At 36.0% G+C, this 25,821-nt stretch overlaps 1 protein-coding gene and 1 long non-coding RNA gene across 3 annotated transcripts; one reads left to right on the forward strand and one right to left on the reverse strand.

The window, feature by feature from the left end:
- Positions 1–3,350: 3,350 nt before the first annotated feature.
- Positions 3,351–7,246, forward strand: LOC108677680. The gene is made up of 6 exons (XR_001931277.2): positions 3,351–3,366; positions 4,700–4,801; positions 5,106–5,228; positions 5,768–5,911; positions 6,262–6,330; positions 6,600–7,246. It is a non-coding gene; the product is annotated as an uncharacterized LOC108677680 (long non-coding RNA).
- Positions 7,247–8,575: 1,329 nt separating this feature from the next.
- LOC108677671 (venom dipeptidyl peptidase 4) lies at positions 8,576–25,096 on the reverse strand. Of its 2 annotated transcripts, XM_047881030.1 has the most exons (16): positions 24,906–25,096; positions 22,497–22,594; positions 21,578–21,652; positions 20,903–20,955; positions 20,242–20,456; positions 19,805–19,962; positions 19,283–19,386; positions 18,795–18,918; positions 17,809–18,035; positions 17,037–17,277; positions 16,132–16,316; positions 15,172–15,313; positions 14,513–14,726; positions 13,709–13,926; positions 13,035–13,186; positions 8,576–8,838 (listed from the first exon to the last, which is right to left on the reverse strand). In XM_047881030.1, exons 1-16 carry the CDS (start codon positions 25,036–25,038, stop codon positions 8,742–8,744), a joined length of 2,436 nt encoding a protein of 811 aa, XP_047736986.1. In that variant the 5' UTR covers positions 25,039–25,096; the 3' UTR covers positions 8,576–8,741. The 2 variants fall into 2 exon arrangements, with proteins under 2 accessions (XP_047736986.1, XP_018021416.2); XM_018165927.2 differs by lacking the exon at positions 8,576–8,838 and having other exon boundaries at positions 13,031–13,186; positions 16,132–16,319.
- Between the last annotated feature and the right edge of the window lie 725 nt (positions 25,097–25,821).

Below are 25,821 nucleotides of genomic sequence, written 5' to 3' on the forward strand. Positions count from 1 at the left end.
CAATTACAATACTTAAAAAGGCTTCTCAATTACAATATGCATATCCACAATTGAACACTATTCGGGACAATATACATGAAGATATTATCGTCAACTGTAAATTACTATACGGGCAGCTACTGATGTCAAGAAAATACGAGTATGTTGAATCCAGTGAGACAAGCGTTGCATATAAAATCTGAGATCATATCAATACGATCCTCTCTACTTGACCACTACAAATTAAAGCAAAGCCCTTCTTCTGCCATCAATAACAGAACGTTCACTTGATGCTCTACGAGTGCAAATCAATCAATTTTCTCCTCTAGATCATATTAAATTGCAACCTTAACATGAACTACTTTTCTGAAATCGTGGAACACATCAGCAAAGCTTGAATTGTAAAATCTTAATACCTTTGGGAGTGGCTAATATTAAGGTAAAGGTATTTATTGGAAAAAAAACAGCAAGAAAATTTTGGCCGGTATTGAATGCAGTTGAACGCTTTTCAGAAAATAAATGGTAATAAATTTAAAATGTGTACATTTTTAACGCATTTTCTTATTTATGGGAAAAAAGGCGCTATTGTGCTCGCCATGTCCGTCTGTCCGTCCGTCTATCTGTCTATCCGTCCGTGACTTCACGTTTTCGTCGACGAGAAAATGCGCTCTCTGGCACTCACTTCAGTGAGTACTGAGTTATATTTTTTAATACTACGCCCAAAATTTATAAACAATTTGTCTCAACATCATCTAAAGTAGATGATTAATTCTCGGTGATGAAGAATGATTTGAGCTTCTGGTTAAGCTTCATTAATTCAGCTGGCGTGTACGCAAAATTTAGAATAAACAGTCGGCACAATCTAGGCCTGCCTAGAAAGTGTCTTAGCGACATGGAATTGTTTGGATTCCTCTATTTCGCTTAACTTATTGCCAGCCAGAATTTTAACCAAATATTTAAGATTGGCATAAGTTTGTTCCTGATGAAAGTACAAGGATTTTGCCTAAATGCACAATTAAAAATCACAATGAGAGTACAAATTTTCGAAGAATCTTTGAAATATGGCACTAGTATTCCGTTGACCAAATGTCATTTTTATATGTATATCCATTTTTTCGGAACAGAGTTTCTACCGACGTTTTACTCGAATCATCTGGCTGCATAGGTATTTGATTTTATACATAAACTAGGTAGATTAAAAAATATATAGTACGCGAAAGCAAATATCTGGCACAAAAAAGATAAATAGGAAAAAAATGGTTCAAACATTTGCTATCAAAAATGTTAAAAACACGCTCATATCTGGAATAATATTGTTGATTCGTTTTTACCAGAATTCTCATTCATTTTCCTAATTTCCAGAATTCTTGGTCATAATGTTCTTTCGTTCATTCATCCCATAATCTTGCTTTCTGTTCAAAGTCCGATCAAATTTCATTTTTTATGTTCATTTACTATACTCGATGTAAATAACCATAACAAACATATTGCTGCATTTACTCATATATATTCTGACATATAATTATGAAGTAACTATTCTGGACTAAATCCCGAAGCCCTATTCTTAAAAGTTTCACATAATTATGTATCGTTAGCTTTTTTTACTTGATATATCGTTCAGCTGTGAGGCTACTTTACATGATATATCTTACCACTTTCTATGATAAATCGTCAGCCTACTTTATACGGTATAGATTTTACCAACCATCTTGCATTTAGTGTAAACCGACATACCATGGAAAATTTGCAGCATGGAACTCCTGTCACCAGTGAAGACACCTGTGCCAATAATGTCCCCATGTGTACACCGCTCCCTGCTTGCCTATCTTCGAAGCCCACGTATCTGTGTCGCAGCTGCTGCTGGCTACGTGCGAGAGTCTTGTGTAGGAAGTCTTCTAGTAGGCACCGGAGACGCGACTGCACTAAGTTGTACACGTTCTAAGGGGATTAGTGTGTGAAGGTTTTCATCCGACATCATCTCGAAATGTAAGTAGCCTCCGATTAATAAAGGCCATTTTCAGTGTATACGTATATTCAACATTTATTGTTTAAATGTAAAGATGAATTAACATACCTTTCTAGTAATTGTACTTCAGTAGTTAAGTGCAACATTAAATTTTTATTGTTTAAATGGCGCTAGAAATCTTGTTGAAACTGAATGAAGGGAATGACCGGAATAACGTTCGATTTGAGGATCAACTTGTTGACGTTTATGCGTTAATTAGAATTTCTATGACCACTTCTTAAAGTGGGCTGAGAGGTAAAACTAATTTCAAGTAAAATAAGCATTTCAAATTTTTCACCTTTCATTTTACCCAACATCAATGTCATTCGAGTCACCAGATGGCTCCGGCCCTAAAATAGACAAGGTCTATTTTATAAACCAATTGAGCCACAACTTTTTAGCTCGATTGAAACGTATTCGTAGCTATTATGTGGTAATCAAACCATGGAAATCGTAGTTCTGGTCAGTACAATACGGTTTTTACTGATGAGCCGCGAGTTAAGTGCTGTATCTGCTCTGTGGTGGCTCGTGTGACGGCAGATACTATAACAGCATTCGTTTCACCATGACGATATTCTTCAAGTAGGACAGCATCTACCTCAACAGTTTATGGCAGATGTTGATACGAAAATTAATCTTATATTTTTTGATAGGATCACGAATGTGTACTTTTATGTGAGGTAACTGTGAACATGACATCGCATGTCTTGTGTATCATCTTTTTTTATCAATGCTTAAAAATTCATATCGATATTCGCAATGATGAATTAATACATTGCATTTGCAGATGTTACGTTAAGTAATTCCCCTTCCACATTTTTTCAGCTGAGCCACAGTTAATATAAATGCTCTTCTACACTCGTAAGGCCCATATTAAGCAGTCGACAGATCATTATTTGATTGAACGCAGTTACTTTCGTGTGTTACAAACATTCGTGTGTTACAAAAATCTATGTTATAAAGTTATAGGTAATGTTGTCCTTGTTAGTATTATTTAGATTAATTATGATAACGTTTTTGCATGTGCACGTTGCCTTGATAGTTATTTATTTATATTTATCAAAAGATCCAAGTAGTGTTAATTGAAAAACCAGCTGCTCCGCCAAATTTTCTTACACAAATTCAAAAATATTCAATCAATTGTCTTCTTCATTGTGTTGTTTTATCCATAAATATCCTGTCTCGATGAGAACACCTCAAAGTTTGCTTTTTATTCCACGGAAACATATTTTGTTTAAAGTAACCCAATTTTGCTTAATTATAGATGACGAACATGCATCATGTCATGGGGGTCCGGTCTTTATCAATGCTGCTGGTAATCGGAATCTGGGTAGGAGCGTCTGCGGAACTTCAGCTAAAAAGTAAGAGAAGCTCCTTCACGAGTAAGTTTGTGTACTTTGGTGGTGATGGTGGGGGTGTTGTGTTGCTAGTAGTGCATTAGTGGTAGTGATGGTATGTGTGGTCGTTATAGTAGTGTAGTAGTGATAGTGGTGGTATGTGTGGTCGCTATAGTAGTGTAGTAGTGATACTGGTGGTATGCATGCATGCTATAGTAGTGTGTAATAGTGATAGTGGTGGTATCATCAGGTATGTGTGGTCGCTATAGTAGTGTCTAGTAGTGATAGTGGTGGTATGTGTAGTTGCTAGTACTATAATAGCGATGATGAAGGTGTGTATGATGCTGCAGTGATGCATGATGATGCTGCAGTGATGATGATGATGTAGAGATGCTGCAGTGTAGACAGGGGTGGGCAGTAGCGCACTACATGTAGCGGCCGCTACACTTTCAGTAGCGGTAGCGGTAGCGGCTCTACATTTAGGGCAATGTAGCGGTAGCACCCGCTACATATTTAAGTAGCGATACGAGGTTTTGCCGCTACAGCGCTACCGCTACATTTATAGATAAAGCCTTTAGATTTTACTTAATAGCTACCGCTACTGAAAATGTAGCGGCCGCTACATGTAGCGCGCTACTGCCCACCTCTGGACTAACAACTAACATGTTGACACTACTAGCAGGCTGAGGTTGACAACATTACACCGAAATCTTTCGTACAGCTTTATTCTGTAGTTTATATTATGTATGTATCATGCTGCTTTTAAAATAATATTTAATACTATTAAGTAAAATCTAAAGGCTTTATCTATAAATGTAGCGGAAGCGCTGTAGCGGCAAAACCTAGTATCGCTACTTAAATATGTAACGGGCGCTACCGCTACCGCTACAATTACTTAATTGTAGCGTGTCTACCACTACCGCTACTGAAAATGTAGCGGCCGCTAGTAGCGGCCGCTACATGTAGCGCGCTACTGCCCACCTCTGTCGCTATAGTAGTGTGTAATAGTGATAGTGGTGGTATGTGTAGTTGCTAGTACCATAATGACGATGATGAAGTTGTGTGCAAGTACATGTAGTGATGCTACAGTGTAGATGCAGGTGTGGTGCGGAATGATTCAGATGGCAGCGAAGGTAGGTGCTGGTGCCGGAGATAATATGAATTGTGATGTTGATGTTCGGCAGCTGTGCAAACTCGCGACGTACGAAGGCTGCAGCTGCGTTCTGACCGGTGTTGTTGTTTCAAATGCTAACTTCTTTTTCTTTCTATGTATGATCCCAGGACTTTCAACAGGTGCAATGTTTTTACCTGTTAATCACATATTTTGCAGTAACATACTTTTAAGAATCTTTTGAGGATATTTTATCTTATTTCATAGAATCGGACTACCCTTTGCTGGTGGCTGTTCAGAAAGGAAAATACGAAATCGGTCTGTACCTTGTATCCCAGGGAGCCAATGTCAACCAAGCAGGCTTTTTGGGTAAGACGTCATGTGGATCAAATTGGTTCCTATTATAAACGTTATATTATTGTATTATATTTATATATATATATTATATTATTGGTTTCATATTACAGTCGCCAGAATTTTCTGTTGAGATGTATAATAGCGGAAGGCTAATTTTTAATATAACAATGAGTATGCAGAAATGAAAAATGAACGTATTCTTGTCGATTAGGGAACCAATCATGTTATTCACGAACCTCGAGTTTATTATTTAACACCTAGAAACCTACACATGAAATTAATTAAAAAACAATAAGTCATTTTCGTATAATCCTAGGTTACACTCCGCTTCTCCGAGCCGGAGAAAATGTTAATCCAGATTTTGCAAAGTTTCTGCTCATTCATAAAGCCAACATCAACGCAAAACTCATCCAACTGGACGGGCTCAACGCCAACATCGGTGAGTCAAGGATTTTTTTATAGTAGTTGAATAAAAGACTATGATATTTTGAATGCAGTGTTATTAACATGGGGATTGGTGCTTGTGAGATTATTTCAAACAAGGCGTGCACAATTATTAATGAAATGGCATTAGAACTGAAAATATTCTATCGACTAGAATTGTGCAAAACTATTGGTCTGCAAATTCGTAACTTGAACGCAGTATCTATGCCAATCTATCTAGAATAGCAGGAATATTTAATTCATGATTTTCGAATCACCGTGTCATACTAAGTGAAGCTAAATAACCAGATCAAAGATCATGAGTAGAGATATGGTCTCCATGCATCTCATTATAAAGCAACTTAGAATCCAGGTTCAAAATAAGGAAAAAACAATGCTACATCACGATGAAAATTGCTTTTCACTACTCGGGAATATCCGTTCTGCCAGCGCCTCATAGTCAACTATAAGGTTTATAACAAACATTGTTAATGCTAAAATCCTGGCGACGGTCGTCATCTGGAACTCTAATGATAGTTTAATACGTTCGTACAGGATTAGACGTTCTTAGTCTGACCACGGCGGCGTATCTTCGCAACTACGCCTTCGGTTCGCTTGGGGACCGTAAACGATTTGACCAAGATTACGCCGAAATTTTGGATGTCTATTACGAATATTGCTTCAACTTTCAAGAATATGGTGAGGCATAATAAAAATTCTAATTTCCTTTTTTTTCTGCTAAGAATTGCTTGACCTAATTCAGATTTTTAGCCATGATCTATTTTGTTCCACAATATTAAAATATTTTATTCTGCATCTTTTAGCCTCATTTTACCCTCTTATACCTCATTATACGCTGCATCGTGGATTTAAGTCTCTCACTACTTGGAAACACAAGTTTGAACTGTATTTAATTTCCATTAATATTTTAACGCGTATTTAAAATGTTACGAATTCAATTTTTTTCCCAATTGCGATATTTTTTTCTATGAGAGATGAACATGTTGTGTATATCGGTAAGAAGGTAAAGTTAAATATCATGCTGCCAGGTAAACTGTCAAAGAAGAGGCTTGAGAGCGAAGATCATCCTGATCAAGCTTCATTGGTCAATGAAAAAAGTAAGTTGTGTTTGTATATCTATGTGCGTCCTATTATTATTACTAAAAAAATTTATAGCTTTACATTGCCTATTTATAAGCCGTTGACATTCAACGCATAAATTGTACTTATACTGCCTTTTTAGGTATATTCTTAAAATACAATAAACCTTAAATTTATGAATAACTCTTATGAATATCGGTTTCAACTGACTTATTTAAAAGGGGTGTTAAAATTTTTCAACTTGAAAATTTATTTCTTTTTAAATGTATTTCTTGCCTCCTCGCAGTCAAAAACAAAGCTCCAAACTGCTAAAGACACACAGAAAGTGATGGAAAACAACACACCGACAGAGCACGTCTTGAACGCTGTTGGTTGAAACCATCGATCTAATTTTCCGGTCCTCGCGTAATCCTGGCATTGAAGATAATGTTTTAGATTTGAAGTTTTGGTGTGAACTTATCGTATTTTCAAAATATAGTGTGTTTACCTATCCTTGTGAGTTAGCCTTCTTTGTCTTTATTTGATTGTTTTCATCTTTTAATTATAACAATTCTCATTTATAATATTTATTTTGGAAAAAAAAAACTGTATACTAAACCCATAATTTTATCGCGTCAGCTCCAATTTTTAGCGACATTTTCAAATGATTTCCAAAGCAGTTGAACCGATTTTCCATTTTAAAATTTATTCCGCTATAACTTTGATATTGTTCTATTCACAGTTTAAAAAGTTTACTGATATATTTCAGTTATTTTAACGAAACCGATAATTGTTTTGTGGTATTTAAATAGACAAAAAAACTTATTTAGAATTTATTTTTCGTTGACGAATTAGTGACAAACGCCGTTCAAATTTCTTTATTGAGTTCCATCGCATTTTGAGGTAACTGATTACACAAATCTTCCCGATTTTTCTTGATTAAATTTGCTTACACATGTGTGTTTTACTTTCCGCCGAGGATTTCTAACGTCTGCTAAGTCACCATGAAAAGAAACATTGCAAGCCGCCAGTATCTTTCTCCTTATTTTGCTATCATATTTTCTACGTAACCATAGCTACTATTTTCCATACATCAGTTGTAAATTTTGTAATAAAATGATAAGATTTTATCATAGGAATTCCACAACGCATGCAAAAAGGCCAAAGACAAATCAGGGTAGGAACAGGCTTTACTTGAACTTCATTTGTGACGGTAGCCAACAATGCTTGTAAAATGATCCTCACTCAAATGCACAGCAATTTATGTTATTCTGCATGATTTGTAATGCGATCAAATCTAAAGCTAAGAAAAATGTGCGCCTAAAATTTTGATATATATAATTCATAGGAAATATATTTCATTCACAGGATATAGAGTTAGCTTATTCGATTCAATTTTTAATTCTCATTGAAATTTCAAATCGTATGAAAACGTTTCGAACTTGACTTGTATCTTTATCAAGTTGCTTAAAAATTCAATAAGGATGATATAATTAATAGGGAAAGATATTAAAATTATAAATGCACATAGCCACCCTCTATGGTTCCATAGACCAAATATTCCACATTTAAATAACAATTGGAGAAAACATTCTGAAACAATAGCCAACTTATAGAAATCTCTATGCAATAACTAAATATTTAATTTTTAGCCGACTCATTCCGTATCGTGAAATGAGTGCTTTGTTACAAATGAAATTTGTTGTGCATGGAGGAAACTATAAAAATTGCACTGGAGTTGTATATTTTCATCGTCATTTATGCACCGAAGTGCTGATTCTTAAAAGATGATTACGAATTTGAGAGAAATAAAAGTCGGCATTCAAAATCTTTTGATAAAAATAAAAAATATTAAGCGAGAAAACTCGATTATAGGAGCCAAATGATATTAACTTTTTTTCTTGGTATTGATTTTTAATTTATTAAAAAATGCGTTTTTAGAATTGGTATCATTTTAACCATTTATTAAAAAACTACAAGATCGAATCAAGAGCAGTGCGCGGTGTGTTAGTCACTTTTACACAATTCTGAAATGAGTTGATATGTTACACTATTTCTGCATGGAAAACTCGTGTATCTTCACGCCCTTTGTTGGCTCGCTGCATAATACAAAAGAATACGTTCATGAGGCTCGACCACAGGCTTATCAATTACCCTACAATTATTATTATTTGAGACAAGAATTTACGTTAATAATTTAACCTCAAAAATCCCCGGAAACTTAACTCGTAAATTCAATACATTCAATTTTTTTTATAAAATTATATTGGACAAACTATTGGATAATTATATTTAAAAATACAAGGCATCTATCAAATGAACCATATTATTGATATTCGGTAATTACTTCTTGCGATGTTAGGAAAAATGAATATCTTGATGCGCTTGCTTGTAAAAATTTCCTGTTCTTGTCTTCGTATGTGGAGATGGGAAGTGTTGGTGTTGCTCGTTAGTTTACCTGATAGTGATCGAGGGAAGCTAGCCCTGTGCAATTGGAAGAACAAAGGTCGGGTGTTTCGAGCTCGTAGACCTCGAGTGTGGTGCTTCTGTTGGTTGCAAATCATTAATTTTCGGTAAATGAAGAAGTCACATGAATGTAACTGAACAAGTTCATTTACACAACAAGGAGACATTCGGTAAATGAACAAGTCCCTGATGTCTTCCTAGGTATACGTAACAAAAGCATTACCAGAAGAATGTGACAAAGTTGTGCTGCACTGGCTCTGCTTTTATGTTTAAATTTTCTATTTGGGGAGGTCTTTGAGATCTTTACTCAGAGATTAACGGAAATCACGCGCAACTCAGCACAAAACCTATCATTAACATGTCAGGAATGACGCGCAAAACAACACGTCTACATGCGTTAATTACGTCTTCACCGATTATGTGTGTGAATGTATGGAGTAGAAAAATTAAAGTAATCCATTCATCAATGGTGGGTGGTATGTTATCCATGATATTTGCCACAAACGGGCTAACAAATCGCAGGAAGCATCATTATTTCTCAGATTCCTTTACTGCTAGAATTTTTTTAAAGTATTTAAACACCTGCTGCAAACAGGTTCCAGTACCACAAAACATTCAGCAGCAAGTTTCCACTTCGTAATAAAATACGTTTTTCCCGGTCCAGCTTCTATGAAGATAATAAAGTTCAAATAGAATGCCTCTTTGATTATGATTAAGTAGGATCATAATCCACAAAAATACTTAAATATTCCGTGATTCTTGCGATATGCTTGCGGTTACACAGCGTTTCTGAAAGATTTATGAATCGAAAAAATTCTGTACCATGCAGAGATGATGACGATACAATATAAAACAAATTATTATTTGGGATTTGGTTATATGCTTAGAATGTTATTGCACCTTTAGAAATGAAAATGCAAGTTATGATCAGGTTAACTAAAAATGAGACCATTAACTCTACGAACCCGAAATTGCACTTGCTATTCCAAACTATTCTTTCATGAAATGCAAGGGGTAAGCTGAACTGAGCGCGTTTAAATTACGCTTGCTCATAAGGACTGATGTGGTTAATCCTATCCATGTTTTTGACTGCAGGGGCTACTTTCAATTTGTTCCTTACAATTGGAGCGCCTGAATTTAGCCTGCAGTCAATACTTGGGAAGCCCAGCCCCAGCGAAAAATTATTACTCTCAGCTGATGAGTGTCAAGTACATTTCGTGTTTCCGGTCACTTTACATCGAAGCGCCCAAAGAAGCGGGCCAATAAGTTCTGTTTCCTGCTCACCTGTTGGTTACATAAAAGTATTTTCACTCCCCTCGTCAGTGAATTTTTGTTTCAATACCTTGACAACTATTAGTAACGACATACCTGACAATCATGTCCAACGACAGCATTCTTAGCCACAATATGACAATTTTAGACGTAAATGAGTACAATTCGAAACTGCATTAAGGATAATGGGAATTTTGTAAACTATTACATTTTAAGAAGTTATTCCGGATTGCAGGCGGTATTGTGTGCAATTTACAATCGCTCCTAGTCTTTTTCTGAACATGAACGTACTTGCTCATTCTAATCGAGTATCATGTCCCCATATTATGTTTATTCAAGTTATGAAAACAAAAGAAGATTGTTGCCTAAAGCTCGATATCAAGATATAGTATTCTGAATAAATTGCCTTATTCGAGTCACGCCTGAATACATTTCAGGAAAATCATGACTCCTGATAATCCCATAATTATTAATCAATTAAGTGTTGGTATTGCATTAAAACTGCTCAGTAATCTAGGTTTCTAGGTAAGAATTTATAGCATCTAATTCAAGTAACAAGATTTAGCAGACTAACTGCAAACCGGCAAATCGCCTCTAAAAATATGACTATCATTGCTCAATAAAGAGTTGCACCTCAAGAACCTTAGATCTAAAGAAGATTAAATGCCTATCAACTCGCTATGATGCAATTACGTCAAAAGTTCATAAATGTCACAAGTTGTCTCTGAAAAATAGTTAATAGCTAATTGTACAAGAGCTAACGAGGGAGGAAATCTAGGAGCTAAGACTACCGCCAAGAAGTGCATCACTCAAAATTGTAATTTTCATAAATTTCTTAAAGATGTATCCAAATACAATATACAAAGATACTTTGTATACAAATTTTGAAGGTGGTTAATGGTGCCGGAAGAACCAATTCGTATTATTTTGATTATGGCTTAATAACTATTTGCTGTTATACGTGAATTTTAAATTGTTTTGATGAACATAAATGGACATTGTACAAGTATTGAATGCATTATAGCGTAACGTTCATCTTATTTTGAATTTATATATAATTTAATCTTGATTGAATGCAGTTTAAATATCCTTGTTAAAAAATATTTTTTTTGTCCAAGTGGAAAGAATTACAAATCTAAGTCATGCACCACTTGAATAAAGTTGCCGGCCTCTATCAGTGAGGTTCAAAACGAATTATCCACCGCATTACTAACAGGAACAAAAGTTTATTACGTGTTATGGAATGTAAAGAGATTTACATTATATTAAAGTACGATAAATCTAATGAACAAGCCAAAGCGCGGTAAAAACTTTATACGATGAATCTCATGCTGTTCGATACTACGTATGTTTATAAAAAATAGAAGTCCCGTCGGAGTTCTAAAAGCCTCGTGACTAACTCCACTTAAGAACTAGCTACAAATATTCGATAAAGGGAAGTTTTCACAGGTCCATCTCAACCGCAAATTTTAAGCTACAAAACGGCATTTTCGTCATTCATGAAGATTATTAAGATGTTTAAGAATCAATCAATGACTCTGTTGATAAATCTCGCTCGATACCATATAAGTGCTTGGCAGTGTACTTGTTGAACAAATGTACGTCTAATGCACTTGTTGAAAAAATGTACGTCTTGTGCATTTGTTGAAAAAATGTACGTCATATGCACGTGTTGAAAAAAGGTACGCCTTATGTATTTGTTGAAAAAATGTACGTCTCATGCACGTGTTGAAAATATGTACGTCTCATGCACGTGTTGAAAATATGCACGTCCTATGCATTTGTTGAAAAAATGTACGTTTTATGCATTTGTTGAAAAAATGTACGTCTTATGCAATTGTCGAAAAAATGTACGTCTTATGCACGTGTTGAAAAAATGTACGTCTTATGCATTTGTTGAACAAATGTACGTCGTAGGCAATTGTTGAACAAATGTGCGTCGTATGCAATTGTTGAAATAATGAACGTCTTATGCAACATATGTACGTCTTATGCAGGCTTCCTAACGACGTAGAATTTTTAATCCCCGTCAAGATGTCATGTCTCTTCGGCCAATTTATTTTAGAGTCGCAGTTAACGGATGTGAGATCTGGTTACGGGCGTCATGAATATTTCGCCCAAATTTGGTTCATACAACATCATGACATCTAATGATTCTGTCAAATATTCTACTTTCTAATGTAGGAATTTTCTCTTGAATTGTGAAGGCAGAAAATCGTCACACTGGAGAATTATTTCTTGAGTATATTTAGTTCTACAGTGCGGGCAGAATAAGCTATTAAAACAGCATGGTCGAACCTAGACGCCCTGCAGCCAGGGCAATAGTGAGTAACGTAGTTTGTGCACTTTCCGGTACTGATAATTTTAAGATGTTTTAGATAGCGCTTAAGATATGAACAAGGTTAACAACTACTAGTCAACAACCTATTGTGTATGGAATGCAAACTTTGGAATGATTAGGACTAAAAGGTTTTTCACAATAAATATGCAAGGGGCTTGATGGCTCAGCACTTAAAAACACATTTGTAATCAACAGATAAAGTTGTGTGAAGCCTGCAAGACAAAATTCTTGATAGAGATAAAAATATTAACCTTTTCTACACTTTAACGCTTCCGAAAGCTGAACATTTAAAGCGAACCAATAACCCTTCCCACAAAATTTTATAATTGTAATATTCGAATTAAAATTGGTATTTGCACATGAGTGAAAACCTTTAAAGCTGCTACGATTATTTCCTGAAAATATGGCAACTTGAAAAACTGAGATATTAGACGAGCACATTTTTTAATCGACATCAAATAAGATAATTTAAAATTCGTTGTTAGTTGTTAACTCTGAGATCATTTCCACTAAGAATAATTAATATACGCACGTTAATAGGAGAATCAGTTAACAAACAATAAGTCAAATCTATCAAGTTAGTTAACAGGGTGAATTTCTAAAGATTAGTCAGACTTTATGAATATTGACATCTTGAAGCCTGAAATAATTTAAAATATTTACACGTAGGCTATTTCCTCGAGTTCTTTCTTCTTCTTGATGTGGTAGTATATTTCTTCGACGCTTGGTCTGAAGCAATCCGATATGAACATCTCTAGCGTCTTGTAGAAATGTTCCTTGACGCCCAATAAGCGGTGGCCTTCATCACTGTAAGTCTGCAAATATAAAAAAAATTGTAATTTCATCCTGTAAGCCCAATGAACCGTGGCCTTTGTTGCCGTAAGTCTGCAAATATTTTGTGAATAATTTCCCAACTTTTTTTCAGAACGCCCAATGAACAACGACCTTCATTGCTGTACGTTTGCAATCCTTATAAAAATCAATTCTCATGTTCAAATTTTGCAAAATTTTTGGCGGGCGGCCTTCATCACTGTTGAGTCTACAACCTTATCAAAAATCCATTCACATTTTCCTCCGTTATGCTCATTGTGTTGCGGTCTTCAACGTAAGTCAATTAAAAAAATTGTTAAAAATCCTTTCACACTTCCATTCGATAAGCTATATATAATTGTCTATATCACTCAAGGTCTGAAATTCCGTAGTAATTACAATACTTTCAATACAGAAATAACAACAGCAAAAATTTAATAAAAAATTTCTTCAACTTACTTTATCACTCATTCGAGTCTTGCACAATAAATATTTTATTAAATCGAAGACATTAAAATCAAACCCACCATTTGTCTGAAGAGTATCCCCTCATCAGCGAGCGCCTTGGCGAGCAGCATAGTGTGGTGGTAGTGCACTGAATGGTCAGCGGTTCCATGCACCAACATCAGGAATTTGTTCTTGAGGTTGCCAGCCACCTTAGTGACGTCAGCTGCCTCGTAGCCCTTGTAGTTACTGCCTGGCAGGATGTGGGGTGACCCCATGTACCGCTCGCTGAACACCGCGTCTGCCCAAAGCAGTACTATTATTAATAGTGAGTGATTATTATTAATAGTACGTGATTATTCTTAATAGTGAGTGATTATTCTTAATAGTGAGTGATTATTTTTAATAGTGAGTGATTATTTTTAATAGTGAGTAATTCTTCCTAATAGTGAGTGATTAAGTGAGTGATTATTCCTAATAGTGAGTGATTATTAATAATAGTGAGTAATTAGACTTAATAGTGAGTGATTATTCTTAATAGTGAGTGATTATTCTTAATAGTGAGTGATTATTCTTAATAGTGAGTGATTACTCTTAATAATTAGTGATTATTCCTAATAGTGAGTGATTATTTCTAATAGTTAGTGATTATTCTTAATAGTGAAAATCTTTGAAGACTAATAGGAAAACGAGACAGAGTTCTTAATGATATTTTCATTTTTAACGTTCTATGTATCGCAGATGCAGAATGTGATTAGATATTAGTATATATATATTTGCTGGCACAAATGAAGTGATATGTACATAGATGATCATAGATAACTGAGTTCAAATCAGAATTTTTAATTTTGTTGATAAGATAAATGAAATAAGTTGCAGATGATCACCATAGTGCTCGAATCTCGTGATGGGGGCGACGGCAAGGCCGCACTTGATGACGTCATCCTTATCCCTGGCCATGGCCATGAGGGTGATGAAGGCCCCATACTGCCAGCCCCATAACGCGATGCGGGAAGCATCGATGAACGGCAGTTGTTTCTTCATATATTCCAGCACAGCGAGCTGGTCCTCCACTTCCTTGACGCCGAGGTTGTGGTAAACCTGTTATAGTTAATAATTAATAACATTAATTATTATTATTTAATTATTAATATTTAATCATTAATAATTAATAACATGTTAATAATAAGATAACATGTTACAGTCACTCATGTTATTTTAGTCACTTCTTCTTTTATACGTTGATTATATTCATTTCCTTCTTTCCAACATCGCATCTTATTTCAAAAAGATTAATGTCAAACTAAAGTAAAAAATTTTGTCCAAACAATTCTACAACGAAACAACTATCGCAACAATGATTGATTTATCATAATGTCTATAATTTTTTATTTCTTAGGAGAAACGATGTATTGCTTTAGGATAATCCTAATATTCCTTTCCATTATGAAATCGGCGCTCAGGTAAATTTCAGTCCATTGCTTAAACTATCAAAGTTTTTTCAAAGAAGTCATTGTTATTTAATGAAATTGAAGCTTTGACTGGCCTCATGCTTATACTTGTCGCCGTTGTTGCCGGTGCCGCGGCCGTCTATCCTAACGTAGATCATGTCGGCGTGCGACGCGAGGTACAGTCCCACGTCAGGCTTCAGCCGCCAGTCCACGGACTGGCTACCGGGCGCTGCGTTACTGTGCGTCGAATCAACATCATCGTAACTTGATCAAATAGCATTGTAAATTGATCAAACAGCATCGTAACTTGATCAAACAGCATCATAACTTGATCAAATAGCATCGTAACTTGATCAAACAGCATCGTAACTTGATCAAACAGCATCGTAACTTGATCAAATAGCATCGTAACTTGATCAAACATCATCGTAAATTGATCGAACAGCATCGTAACTTGATCAAACATCATCACAACTTGATCAATTCGTAGCACAAAAGTCTTTAATAATTACCTTAATAGAATAAATAATATGGTATAAATATAATCACAATACAAAAATACTGAATAATTATCAAATACCCCAAATTCTTATGCGAGAGCTGTGCAGATTGATAATTAAATAATTTATCGACAAAATTTCCTAGCACCGCCTTCAACTTGATGAAATTCGGGATAGCAACCACGGGGTACGTGGTAACACTCACACTTCCACAACCACGGGGTACTTGGTGGCACTCACACTTCCACAACCACGGGGTACGGGGTGGCACTCACACTTCCACAACCACGGGGTACGGGGTAACACTCACACTTCCACAACCACGGGGTACTTGATAACACTCACACTTCCACAACCACGGGGTACCTGGTAACACTCACACTTCCACAACCACGGGGTACGGGGTAACACTCACATTTCCACAACCACGGGGTACGGGGTAACACTCACACTTCCACAACCACGGGGTACGTGGTAACACTCACACTTCCACAACCACGGGGTACTTGGTAACACTCACACTTCCACAACTACGGGGTACGGGGTAACACTCACATTTCCACAACCACGGGGTACTTGGTAAGCTCGTCTTCCCGCAGACCGGGTGGAAGGTAGAGTTGCACGCGCGCCATGGCGGAGTCTCGTTCGTCCAGCTTGACTTTGAAGACTTTGACTTGTGGCATGGCAGTCTTGTTCAATAGGTCTTGCAAGTGACTGTAGTTGTCTAGCTCCATAATCTCCTGCTGAAAACCACAATAACACCCTTATGAAACTATTTGTGATAGTTTTACTATGATAGACTTCGCATGAGGGTACTATTGGAACAAATTTCATAGTGTTCGTTGACGTACTGAATTCTTTGCAGACGCAACCTACAAACAAGAGCTGTTATACAACAAAAACTGATTTTAAAAGTTCAATAAATTTTTTTGTTACATCTTATCTGTACTCAAATTGTTCGAGAAATAAATAATATTAATAAATAATAAATAATATTATTAATTAATGAATAATAATAAGTTATTGAAGTGGCATGAGTTTCACGACAGTATTTGGATGTTTAACACCTTTTATGACACAAGTTTTGAGAATAGTTCGCAAATAAATAAAATAAGTTCTCTATACTGACTATGAAGACGGAAAAGTTGCAATTACGTTGATTTTTCAGCTGAAATTTTTATTTAGAAAGCTATAGTTATCAGGGTTGGGATCACGAAAGCAACGTAACAGATAACAGATAAAGCGATCAATGAGCTTGTGCAGCGCCTACGTTTTATAGCGCACATGTGGGATGCACAGTCTCTAAATCCGCCTCATTTTCGTTAGTTTTGCTTTTAGTTGCTTTGGAAATATTAAACACTGTTCTTTAAAATGTTCCAGGGAAATTTTTGAATGAGTACCCTTATGGAATGTAGTAGTAGAATGTGTTCGAAAAAGATGACAAATTCTAATTTCTTCACCTGGTAACTTGTATTGGTTGAGTAGAGGTAAATCTTGGGCAAACCGGGGCCAAGACACTCCAAAATAATATATGAGAAATCCGGCGAAAGGATTCCGTTATTGTAGAGACAATGGGAGGTTAGGTTCTCGAAAGCCGAGCAGGAAATACAGTCGGCCTGTCGCAGCAGCGGCGCTAACACGAACGGTATTCTGTACACATGTCGGGCGCCGGGATCTTCCTCCACGGTGGCGATGTAATATCTGGGGATTAACTTTTTATTAACTATCAATTTTTAGACACATTTTAATAGTCAGCCATAGGAAATGAATTGAACTAATTTCCTGTGACCGAGATGCTGTTCATGGTCTTAGGAAAGAAATACACACATCTATTCTTTTAAACAGGAACATAACATGAATTTTGTTATAATATTATCTTTTAAGCAGAAACACAACCTGACATTTGTTGTAATCTATTCTGTTAATCAGGAACATATCCTGAATTTTGTTATAAATCTACACTTTTAATCAGAAACATATTCTGAATTTTATTGGTTATCACAATTTAGAATCCGTTGTTTAAAATAATTACACAATGTCAGTCCCGAATAAATCTTGAACGCAAATAATTTTTTTAGTATGGGGTTTGAACCTCGAGACATTTGGAGTAATCCGGTGAAACCAATATAATTGAACCCCGTAACCCACTGTAAATCCATTCAAGGTGGATCGAGTTAAAACGAAAATTCACGGGAATTTTTCTTTCTGCTATTGAATAATGAGTTAACTGACATGTATCCATTCTGCTCATCCCATCCGAGGATCTCAGTGACATCGAAGGGCCCGTGGGTCATGGGTGTGACTCTTCTCATGTTCACATCATAAAGATTAATGTGAGCGAAGTTGCCGTGCTCGCCGTCTCTTACAGGAAGCCGAACTAAAAAACTCATGCCGTTCTCAGAAAATATCGGAGCTTCGTATATCTCCGTCCAGCCGTGATGCGAGTGTTCCGTATGGATCTGCAAGTGGAACACGTGATCACTTACTGTATCAGACTGTGAAATTGACTGACATATGCAAATTCTAATGTAATTTAATACAAAAACAGTTTTGCATTGAGTTTTAAATTACATCTTTCATGAAGGATAATAATTCTTTTGAAAGAGTGAACTCGTGACCGGAAAGCAGAGTTTAATGGAGCGGACGTGTTCTGTATTATGATGTTGAAAAAAAGTCATTCATGGTGTGGGCTCATAACGCAATGTAATAACATTTATTCATCGTATATATCATTTTAGCGAGAGTAATAATAAACGACTAATGAAATTCCATGCATTCGGTTGAAATTGATTCGGTTGAAATTGATTGATTGCATTCGGTTGAAATTCCATGCATTCGGCATCGCAATTTATAAAAATTTCAGGGAAAAAATAAACAAATTCAAAGTTGGCAAAAACAACATCAAGGTAGTATTTATTGTGTTAGAGTAGCGAAACTACTACTCTTACTTTAATTATGTTATAAAGTCTAAGCCGTAAAAAATAATCACATAAATTGCACATTATATTCACTGAAAAAAAAACAATTGCTATCAAAATTCTCTTAGCTACACGCAGCGCAGATTTCTCGTCTCTTTTCAGTGGGTATAGCTTTAAAAGCCGTCAATTCTTATCTGACCGACTAATGAACTCGCTACTAATTTTGATTGCACGACCCCTGAACATGATTCATTAATCTCAAGTTATCGGTAGGCTATTAGACTAATTGTCTATACTCACGGGTTCACAGTAGTATTGTGGTTCTGAACAAATTGAGATGATGGACGTGTTCTGCGGCCTGTTCATCCACACCACACTCACTGAGTTCTTAGCAACCCACGTGACTGCAGTGACGTAATAATCCCTGAAATGTTTGATGTCATCAACAACCAATATAAGCGAATACAAGATGATCTTCATAAAAAACAGCTCGACAAATTTTTATTCATAAACAAATTTATTTACAAGCCAAAATAATCATCAGTTCTCACAATCTACAAATGACAATGGGAAACAGTTAGATTAAGCTGTGACTTTTAAAGCCTTATTTAGCATATTATTTTTTATTTAGTCCCATTGAAGTCCGTGGAGCACAAACAGTTCAATTTTTCTAGAGTTTGGATGCTGTATATTTGGGCACCAATGCTTTTTACCATTTTTTATTAGGACAAAATAGACGAAACAATAAACTATCAAGAAAGCATGCAATATTGAGCGATAATACTGACTGGTCTCTTATCACTTCTGGAGGCTTGATGTCGCTCAGCCTCTCATACTTTCCTGAAGCCAAGTCGACCATCCACAGCGTTACTCTTGGGATTGCATCACCAGGCTGTTTTCAAATGTGAAAAAATTATATCCGTAAAATTATCTGCGTTCGTTCACATATGTAGCCACATAATTTCAAATAATAATTTTTTTCATTCATGGGTACAACCAATTATTGAGGCATCCAAAGGCGCGAAAAATTTATCTTCGTGCCATTGATAGCAAAATTTATATAGACACTTAAAAATTTCCGGAAATCAAGGCAGGTTTCGTTACCTTTGGGTATCTGACGATGGTGAGACTCGGGTACCGTGAAAATTACTTCATTTTAATCAAACTCATGGCCACATGATTTCAAATTTGACAAACGCTTTTATCTCACAATGTGACAATCAAAATAATAAGGCATGCACCCAAACTCGAGCAAAATCCACCCTCATGTTGATGCTGTAAATATTGATGATCGTGGCACGTTCTGTTACCTTTGGGTATCTGACCATGGTGAGACTGGGGTACTTGGCACCCACGCCGTACTGGGTGATGGGCACTTCCCTCACGAGGGTGTCGTTGAACTGCGCGTACAAGAGCCGCTCTCCCGACGGCGAGAACCAGAGGGCCTTGCGTGAGTGCAACACCTCCTCTGCAGCAAGGAACCATGACAGGTGTCGGATTAGATTGTGCTTGTCTGGAGCGCAATAATTAAATTTATGGAGCGGAATAACTTCTACTAAATGAAGCAATAAATTAGACCTAACTGCAAAATTCTGGACACTTCAAATGAAATGGGTTTCAATATGGTATTGAAACTATTTTAATTTTCGACCAAAAGCCATCGATTAGTTTATTTGTGTGTCTTATCAAATTTCTACATACTTTCATATTTACTTTCTTTATTTGCTTTTAACAATGAATTGCCCACCTTCATAGAGCCAGTCTGCGACGCCATTGATGATGGCCCCTGCTTCGCCATCATCAGTGATGTGCACCTGCTCGGCCTCGCCCACGTGCGGCTTGTAGATGATGTTGAAGTTCTCGTCCACCATCACGAGCGCGGCGCCCACGGGCGACCACTCCACCAGCCTCAGCCCGGGGTGTCGCCTCACCCCCGGCGTGGGCGTCAGAGTCGAGTAATGCCTGCCGGGGGTGCAAGGTTAACGGGGTAAATTGCCTGCAGTGGTGAACAGGGTAAGTTGCATGAAACTAATTAATTATTGAATTATTGCCGTGATATTCAGGAAAATTTTTATTTATATATAATAATTGATTTGTCAAATTGAAAGAAATACTTTTCTACGGCTCATTGTTACATAATGTCAAATAATTTTTGCAGTCATCGAAAGGAATGTAGATAAAATGAAAGAAACCAATGGACTGTGCGATGAAATTGAAAATAAATTGCTGTTATAATTACAAGTATACAAAATTCTTGCGTTTGGTTTCGTTTGCCCGCATTTCAGCCATATATTATTTTGTTCACTCTTAATTATATCTTCTCTTTAGTTAAAGATTTAGGCAAGTCTTTCGATAAATCTTCCTGCGCTGGTAAAGAATTATTACCATCATATTATCAGCGAACTCACTGCGAACTGACTTCGTAGAGATGATACTTGGACAGGTCGTAGTGTTTGGTCGTCTGGAAGAAAAAAAAAGCGATTAGATACGTTAGATAATTTGGATCATCATATATACTTGATATAGAATTATTGTAAAAAATTTTTTATTTAAATTATGTGTCCAGCCTTCGTGAGTGGAAGTATTAGCACTTGCAAGTAAAAAACGATATGGTTTTTCATTTGTTTACGGTTCTCAGCGATTGATTGTGTTATCAGGTTATCTCGCTGCATAATGTAACCTATTACAATCATGACATTACTAATCTGAAGTTTAAATAACCGCAATTTCATTAGAATTTTAAATACTACTTATATTATTGTTTTTTTAACCCCAACTTCACCAATAATTTATAAGCAACGAAAGCGCCAATCTTAAATGAAGAAATTTTCATTGAAGATTTGATGAATTTACTTGGCGCTTTCTTTATCCTTAAATTTATTATGAAATTTTATAAGCCTTGTTAATAATCACAGCATAAAAACTACCAGCCTATACTAAAAGAAAAATAAGGCGTCCACCATCAGCCACTCTAAATATGCTACTCGCTAACTAAATATGCCACAGTAACTTGCGAGGAAGGTTTTCAAGTCTTACTTTGAAGTTATTAAGTCAAGTACATGTATATTAAGTGACGATCTCACCCCTCTGTGATGCTCCGCCAGCAGCACCCACTCCTGGTCAGATGACACGCTGTAGTCCTCCACGTTCAGTTGTCTCTGGAAATTTGGTTCATTCGTGCTAATATTTTCTTTCATTTGTGTTACAATCCTAGGTAAATCAAATTTGAACTTGACTGGATTATAATAACATAATTCGTGCAAATTGAATATTTGAAATCAGTCATCATTATTTTAAATCAACTGTAAAGCGCTGAAAAAATCAACTAAAATTACACGGCGGATCGAAAATTCTTTTTCGGTGTGATATGAAAGCCTCATTAATGAAAGTCTTGAACCAAAATAAAACTAAATAATTGCTCAATATTCTTAAATTTAATTTTATTATTCAAGACATCTATTTTTCTTTTCTTTCAATTGGAATTCTTCAATATTTTTGTCCCTCTTAGGTTGAAATCAGTTGTATAAAACCTCTCATTGTAACATTATAACTCCAATTTCTGCTGTAGCTTTCACGATCCAGAGAATCGCTGATGTATCCCCGTATTTTATTCATGTTTTAATTTACTGGATTATGTCCGTAGTCACCAGACTAATATTATATTCGTTACTGTGGATAAATTTCAGAGTAGGTAATGATTTCTATGCGATGTAATTAATAAATATTCAGTTGACAGATAAGCATTACGACGCACAAGCCCCAGTCTTAAAACGCCTAGCAAATTACGGACCAAGCAACAAGTCCAGCAGCTATCTCAATCAATCGTCAGTTATGGAAAGATCGGATCCCTTGTGAATCAAGTCACGAAAAATTCAAGAATCGGCAACAGGCCATGGGCCTATTTCTTCAATGCATTCTATTCTATTCTATTCTATTCTATTCTATTCTATTCTATTCTATTTTATTCTATCCTATTCTATTCTATTCTATTCCCACACTCACGAAGGTGATGTTACTGACGAGGCTGCGCGTGATGGTGAGGTTCTGCGCGTGGAGGGCAGTCAGGCCTCCCGCCGGGTCCAAGATTGCGACTTCATTGTCTGCGGGTACCATTATTATTCATTATTAAAGGAATAAATTCTATATAGATTGTCTATAAATGTTTAATAAATCAGCATCAATGTGTTAAGATTAAATTTTACAGACTTTGTCAACAACGGCAAAAAAACATCGTGGTCGTTATTACATTGTTGTTTGATCCTATCTTGTTGAAAAAATGTGTTCAAATTCAATTACATTCAGACCTGAGGATTTATTTAGTTTGTCTGGTATAATTTGTAGAATAAAAAGTAGATAATGGACCAAGCTTGGCAATATTGACGCTTTAGAATGAAGGCAATTACAATAATAGTGACCCTAAAATGCTTTTCGTGGAGCAATCGTCGCAACGGAAAATATGATCATACTAATACCTTGAATTAGTACGTCAGAAACATTCAACCAAATGTGTGCCCAGGTAGCTCAAACATGCAAATATGATTGAAACAATCAGAAAATTCCTTGTCTTAACTGTTGATGGATAATCTACTTGTGAATAATTCAGTTCGGCTATGAGATATGATCCAATTTCGCGTGGGTTATTTTCCCTCTATCTCAGTTACTGGGAGTTTGGTATTCAACAGATGTGTACACAAAATACATGTTCGACCAAGTCATTTATGAGACTTGATTTTGTGAGACTATACGAGAATTCTCGTTTTCTCAAATTTGTAATTTTAACGTGAGCGCCAATCACGGTTTTTAATAACAATATTTTAAAATTCGATACATGAAAATAACAGAGGCACAGAATTCACGCACGACATTGGCTCCTTCTTCCAACCTTCGTCATTCGATCACGATTTAAAGTTACCGTTTTGCAGCGTCCCGATCATCCAGTACATTGTGTAGATGTTCGGTGTATGTGTAAACTCAGTCACAGCTGCTTATTCCTCGTGTAAACAGTGTAAACATCTGCTTTAGCTGCAGATGTCCTACGAGCTCGCGAAAACTGAACGCTTATGTCAGGTTTTAAGCTACAAACTCGACAAGAGAATTCAGTGAAGCTTCAATGAAGAGCGTCATGAACAAATAGATGAAGCGCATCAAATTGTTGGAAGGCACAATATATTCGTATGGAAAATGCGCTTATGTTGCGATGAATATGATGAGGCAAAATTACAATGAGCAGAGTGGAGTAGACGGAAAAATCGAACTCAAGAGGAGAAATATTAAGTTTTAATTTTTGTGGCAGTCAAATATCTGAATGTACGATTGCCTCCGAAGATTGTGCGTGTCACTGAACGTCGTTTATTAATTCTATTTATGAATTATTCATTAGTATTTATTAATGAATATATGAGACAATATTTCCAGATTTATATTAGATGCTTCGCGTCTGCTTGGATTAAATACTGCACGAACCAGCATCTATTTGATATATTGCGTCATTTCCGTAAATCATATAAATGTCACGATTATTCCCAGTCACGATTAATGAGGTGTTCAATTCAAAGTTCCTAGCTTCGCTATGTTTTTATACATCCTTGTAGAGGGAAAAATTTATATGCACATTGCAAGATTATGGGATGAAAAGGTTTTTGTTCATTAAACTTCATCAACAATTATGAATGCTTACGAGCGATTGCAGCTGTTGAAAATAAATGCGTCGTAAAAAATTCAACTTGTTGCGGGAAACTTTTCGTACAATGCAATGGAGCTAACGCAATTAATTCATAAATCTTCCAAATATTTCGCTCTGTAAACCCATGATCTGTTCCCCGACTTTTTATTTATAACATATAACTTTTGATTTATAAAAATATAATTTTTTAGAAAAAATTAAATGTTATATAACTTCTTATTTATAAAATCGGGTTAATATATATAGTTTAGAAACTTGCTGGATTCATGAGGACACATTGGATTTTCAATGACATGAATGAGACTTACTGGATAATTAGAGAGGATATAAGGACTTACTGGAAATTAATAGTTGTTAACAGGACCCACAGATTATTCAGAGGGGTTATAAGGACATACTGGATATTCCCGACATGTAACTAAGACTTACTGGATATTCAAAGGTGTTATAAAGACTTGCTGGATTTTCAGAGATATTGTAAAGACTTGCAGGATATTCAGCGGTATTATAAAAACTTCTGTTTTTTCAGTGATGTTGTAAAGACTTATTTTATATCCAAGGGTGTTGTAAAGTCTTACTGGATATTCAAAGGTGTTGTAAAGACTTACTTGTTTTTCAATGATGTTGTAAAGACTTACTTTATATCCAAGGGTGTTGTAAAGTCTTACTGGATATTCATAGGTGTTATAAAGTCTTACTGGATATTCATAGGTGTGGTAAAGACTTACTGGATATCCAGGTACCGTTGAAACTCCTAACATTAAAGTCGCCGTCGAGAAACTGCTTGAGCGTCGTCCTGTTGCCCTTGATTCTGGGTCCGGTGTCGGGCGGGGTGAGCAGCATCACCGACGTGATGATCATGCCGATCACTGAGCAAATCACCAACACCGCGATGATTATCCCCTTCCAGTTGCGCTGTTCCGGCTCGTCAGCTCCCAACTCCTACGAAACAATGGGAAATTAAATAATTATTAATTAATTAATTATTAATTAATTAATCATTAATTAGAAGAATGCTGCCAGGAAAAGGGAGCAGCAGTTACAGTATTATCAATGGAGTTCAATTAAAAAATGTAACTGAAAGAGGAGCCGCAGTTACGTATGGAAACAAGTGTAAACAATGGAGCTCAATTAAAAAATGCAACTGGGAAATGGAGCAGCAGTTAGGTATAAAAACAAGTATAAACAATGAGTTCAATTAAAAAAAATTAACGTGAAGAGGGAGCAGCAGTTATGTAAAATGGGTCAGGAGCTGCCCACCCACATTGTCAGGAGCTTCTATTTCGATTTTGATGTAAACTGGCCATCTACGATTGCCCGTTTCATTTTGAGACGTCAATGTTGATTGGATGTAGATTTGTATGACCTTACGAGATTCTCTTAAAAAATATATTTCTCTTTTCAAAGCCTTTATTCTCACATTGGTTGGCTCCTCAGTTTGCAGGAGTTCGCAATCGGTTTTAATAGCCCGCGGCGGATTAAGAGCTGACCTTCTATTTTTTCTCAGTGTTTGTGTTCCCATCCTTTCCTGCAGGAACATTTATTTGCTTCATCGACCGATAGACTATGACTCATCGCGGTAAATATTTCATGCAGTTCATCACTTCATCGTTTTGCAGCCATGACTTTATTCATTCGTTATTT

This window comes from Hyalella azteca, unplaced genomic scaffold, assembly GCF_000764305.2.
Source record: "Hyalella azteca isolate HAZT.00-mixed unplaced genomic scaffold, Hazt_2.0.2 contig6875, whole genome shotgun sequence".
In the NCBI taxonomy this organism is placed as follows: Eukaryota; Metazoa; Arthropoda; class Malacostraca; order Amphipoda; family Hyalellidae; genus Hyalella; species Hyalella azteca.

Coding starts and splice junctions, on each gene's coding strand:
- LOC108677671 (XM_047881030.1), bottom strand. CDS start 25,038: ATGATCATCACGTCGGTGATGCTGCTCACCCCGCCCGACACCGGACCC. Junction 22,595..24,905: donor CAACGGTACCTGGATATCCA/GTAAGTCTTTAC, acceptor TGGTACCCGCAG/ACAATGAAGTCGCAATCTTG. Junction 21,653..22,496: donor TCGTCAGTAACATCACCTTC/GTGAGTGTGGGA, acceptor CCAAATTTCCAG/AGACAACTGAACGTGGAGGA.